Source organism: Strongylocentrotus purpuratus, unplaced genomic scaffold (genome assembly GCF_000002235.5).
Source record: "Strongylocentrotus purpuratus isolate Spur 01 unplaced genomic scaffold, Spur_5.0 spur5_scaffold_9, whole genome shotgun sequence".
In the NCBI taxonomy this organism is placed as follows: domain Eukaryota; kingdom Metazoa; phylum Echinodermata; class Echinoidea; order Camarodonta; family Strongylocentrotidae; genus Strongylocentrotus; species Strongylocentrotus purpuratus.
In genome coordinates this window covers 4,817,020-4,822,019 of record NW_022145615.1, presented here as the reverse complement: position 1 = coordinate 4,822,019, position 5,000 = coordinate 4,817,020, and the positions used below count along the sequence as shown (strand labels likewise).

General features: G+C 38.1%; 1 protein-coding gene across 1 annotated transcript; it reads left to right on the top strand.

Annotated features, from left to right (window-relative positions):
* The first annotated feature begins 442 nt into the window (after window positions 1-442).
* On the top strand, window positions 443-4,691 carry LOC590507 (dopamine receptor 2-like). The gene is made up of 3 exons (XM_030977025.1): window positions 443-667; window positions 1,451-2,234; window positions 4,662-4,691. Exons 1-3 carry the CDS (start codon window positions 480-482, stop codon window positions 4,689-4,691), a joined length of 1,002 nt encoding a protein of 333 aa, XP_030832885.1. The 5' UTR covers window positions 443-479.
* Window positions 4,692-5,000: the final 309 nt, after the last annotated feature.

Sequence of the window (5,000 nt, the reverse complement as noted above, 5' to 3'; positions counted from 1 at the left end):
CTTTTTTCTTTTATTAATGTGTTCATAGCTTTGTAAATATTATATTTCGTGTCCAATAAAAGTATTCATTTCAATCATTCGAAGTGGTATATAATCTTTAATCCACGATCGGTTTGCTCCCCTGACTATCTTGGGCATCCTTATCATTATTCGCGTACATCATATTTCAGATTAGTCCAATTTCTTCCCCTCTGCCTTTTGCCATTAACCCTTTATTTGACACCCATGCTGACTCTACAGTCAGCAATAGGAATAATCCAACTTTGATTTAACATCCATTCCGCGCTTGATACATTTTGAAGTGCAACATGAATGGAAACTGTTTATAAAAACTAGTTATTGTAATGACATGTGCCAAATAAAGATCTGAAAACATTGACAAGTATAGTGAACCTCTAATTGGAATTTCTCTTTCTCCCTCCTCCACGCAGGTGTGCTATGTAGTCTATCGAACGCGTAGCATCAACACGGGTACCGGCATGTGTATGACGTCACTATCCATTGCAGACCTGCTTCGTGGGTGTACCGTCTTACCGTTCGTGATCGAGTCATCGGTCCAGCTCGGGGTTTGGAACCTCGGACCTGACATGTGCGCTATGGTCGGGTTTCTTAACTCACTCTTTGGAAGTGCCAGTGTCATGACACTGGCTGCTGTCTCTCTTGATAGGTAGGTGTGCAGGAGCGGATCCAAGATTTTCCAAAGGGACGGAGGGGTGGGGTCGAATAACAACAGCATATGCCTGATTAAAACAAAATGTGTCGTAACCAATTACCCTCCAGGAATGCTCAATTCATGAATTAATATTATCTGGCCAAAGATGCACACGGGTAAACGTTGACCGGGCTTTCAGCGGGAACGGTTCACGAGTCCGAAAGCTCTGTTCTCTTTGATATTCTGACAATGTGTCTAAATGTTCAGAGAACAACAGGTTCTGTATAGCATAGACCTTTACCTGTTTACAAGCACGAAACTGAAGGTTATCGAGGCCAAATTTCTCGATCTACTTGTCTTTGAGGTCTAAGGGAATGGATGTCTGGAAATAAGACTGCACCAGTCTCAAGATTTGTTTTGAATCACGTGACTGTTCTTATAAATGTTATGTGTAGATGGCCACACAAGGGATTCATCCATCCACTACTTTACTTTTTTTTAAATAATGAACTATCAACAAAAAGAAATACATTTCTTACTTTATAATCAGAATACCTTATTATCATATAATTGTTATTAGGATATTGTTATTATAATTATGTATCATAGATAATATTGTTGTATGTTAACATTTCTTTGTATTTTTGTTAAGCGCTTATAGAAATATGGTATTAAGCGCCTTATAAATGTAATAATATCACTGTTATTATTATTACTTTGTGTGGAAAGGCCTACAGATTAGTTATGTAGATGTAAACATTCTTAATATGTGTTTGTACTACTTTTCCCATTTTACAGATATGTTGCTATAATGAAGCCGCTCAAATATTCGAGGATCGTCACTTCGTTGCGTGCCGGCATCATGCTTGCTATCATCTGGGCTCTGTCAGCGACGATGGCCGCCCTGCCATTGGTTGGATGGTCCGAGTACCGGTTCATCCCATGGATATGCCTCTGCGTCGCGGACTGGACCGAGAACTGGTCCTATGCTTACACGTACCTGGTCCTGACCCTATTTACACCACTGTGCATCTTGCTCTACTGCTATTACAATATATTTCGCATAGCAAAGCTCCAATCCCGAAGAGTGGTCTCGATGGAGAGGACATCTGTTCAGACCTCGCGAACAGTCTACATCGGGAAGCCCAAAACACGGATGCGAAGAGAAAAGAAAGCCGTCATGATTCTTTGCGCTGTTCTTGGTGTCTTCATCCTATGCGTGATGCCATTTTATGTTGTGTATCTTCTGTCATCATTCGACGTATCTAATAGTATCTATGTTGCCTTAGGAATCACATCCCTCCTATCTTTCATCAACTCCGCCGTCAACCCTTTAATTTATGGCATACTTAATCGAAAATTCCGTCGAGTGTTTGTCGAGGTCTTAACGAACAACCCATGCAAACGGCGTAATTCAGTCCAACCGTCTCCCAAATCTCATCATCCAGTTGATTTTATCTCAGAATATGTCGGCAGGAGCGCTTCACTTCCACCCAAGAAGCTTCAAAAACTCGTACCACGAGAGTGTTACTACATCAAAACTACATCATGCATGCAGAAGGGATGTGCATCGCATAAAAACGTATTAACTTTCTCATTATCATCAAGTACCGACGTTTGCCTATGTGCCTTAGGTGATTCAATCAAACAATACCCCTTTATTTCTTACGACACACAAAGAGAAGCTACTTCAATTAGAAAAATGGATTCATGGGGAGTTTACTAAGTTCTGAAATATAATTACTTGTATTACATAAAAAAGATCAGCAACGTGAGAACTATATTAAGAGCCGTGAGACAGGGATCATGAAATGGTAATTTCGACCATCATCATTAACACTTGGTGCTTAAAAGCAAGGGCCGTGAGAGGTTTATGACTATATTACTTAACCTTCTCTGACATCAAATTATATGTTAGTCACAGTAATTAAGGCCAATAATTAGCAATCAGGCCTTGGATGCTCTAAGATTAGGAATACAGGAAGGAATTGATGGGGAAAATCGAGTTTTAACAACGAACATAAACAATGTTAATTTTTTCTGTATTATCGAATTTTCTTTCGATATGAATCCGAAACTTCTACATGAGGAAAATAAACGTCGTTTGGTTATCCATATCTGAATACGGGGTAAGGAAGGGTCGGGGTGGGTTAGGCCTGCCTGTTTACAATCATGCACACCTAAAGAGAATATAGGTTATGAGAGCTCTAAAATGAATTTATTTTATATATGTATTTTTATATTCCTAAAACTAAGAACCAAAATCTTTTTGATGCAATAAAATTGTAAACATCTTGTCGCGGATGACCATGTGCCTAACTTTCCAGAAATAACTGCCGCCTCCACCACTACAACCACGATTAGGCTTACTACTACTACTGCTGCTGCTTCCACTACCACCACCACCAGCGGCTGGCTGGCTGAGTCGTTGCGAAATTTTCGGCCCGATTTCAAAATACTTTCTACTACTACTACTGCTACTACTACTACTACTACTACTACTACTACTACTATACTACTACTACAACTACTACTACTACTACTACTGCTACTACTACTACTACTACTACTACTACTACTACTACTACTACTACTGATACTACTACTATTACTGCTGCTGCTACTGCTACTACTACTACTACTACTAATGCTACTACTACTACTACTACTACTACTACTACTACTACAGCTGCTACTACTACTACTACTACTACTACTACTACTACTGCTACTACTACTATTACTCCTGCTGCTGCTACTACTACCATTACTACTACTACTACTACCAATACCACTACTGCTAATAGTACTACTTTGAAATTAATACTACTAGTACTAGTACACTGTATTTCTTTTTACTAATATTGAATATTAAATTTGTTCTCTACTGCTACTAAAATAATTTCATAACATTAACAATGTAAATGATAATACTTCTATGTTGCTGTCACTTTTGCTGCTACTAATACTAATGCTGCTGCAACAACTGCAGCTGCTACAACAACAACAACAACAACTTCTAATATTAATACTTCTACTACTACTACAACCTACTCATACTATTATTAATGATACAATAGTGTGATGATTCTTACAAAGGCTGTTACTACTTCTACTTCTACTACTACAGCTATGCTCTTACCTAATATAATTGATAATATAAAAATTATCGTTTTTGTGATTCTCACCCTGAGCGTAAGTAGTTAAAACATCTTTTGCAGAAACCATTTTTTTTGTGAGCGCTGATTTGATTATGTTGTGTAGAAAGTTTGAATAAATAATTGAAATTGAAATTGCCGTCTTCTTTGTCATTTGATTTTCTTGACACCATGTGTCATTAAAAAAGGACAGGTTTTTAAAGTGGCGTATATAGCATACAGTGAAGTTTGTGTGTGTGTGTGTGTGGGGGGGGGGGGGGGGTGGAATTGGTGTAATAAGCCAGGGCCCCGTCTTAAAAAGAGTTGATATTGATCCGAATCAATATCAAATTCCCAAATCAATCACAAGTTTGTCTCCCATCTCTCATGTACATAGTTGTGATTGATATCAATCACAAATAAGTTGCGATTGATATCAGTTCTTTGTAATACAGGGCCCTGTAGCACGAAACTCTGATCTGTCCAAATACAACCACCTCCTCCACCCCATTCCCCTCCCTGCTTAGGAAGGGGGGGGGGGGTCTTACCTCTTGTTTTTCAACTTCGAGATACTGTACATCCCTGGGTCGTGTGGAACACAAATGCAAAACACAAGGGGGGGGGGGCTCAAAAGTGCTGCGAAACATTTTCTGTATATTATGATACCGCCCTTTACAATATAAAACGGTGTGTTGATGCACGTGACTGTTGGCCTACAGTTTTCTGTTTTTAATGAAATAATATAAAACGTTTCGGAATAAACGTACACTGTACTTCAATGTATCCGTAATCCGGTTGCTATAGAAACGTCCTCACTGCATCCTTTAAATCTAATAGGAGTTGGAATTGTTTACATCTTTATGTCCTTCTAGGCATGCATTAAGAACACAAATTCCCTCTGATGGCCAATTTGCTGCAGTAAAATGTTTAAAGTCATGTTCAAGTTACTATTACATTAATGAACTGCTTTTTAAGATGGATTTGTTATTTTTATGAATAAATGATCTTGACGTTTGTCAGTAAAAATTTGCGTCATTTCTCATTTTGTTTGATTGTTAAAAGAGTCGTAGAATTTTTTTATTAAAAAAGTTTGACATTTCACATTCAAACCTGAATAAACATTTTCCTGAAAACATGAAATATTGAACAAGGATAATAGACAATGATAACATGGCAGTTGTGAAAATACTAATAATCAGAACTTTGTATTC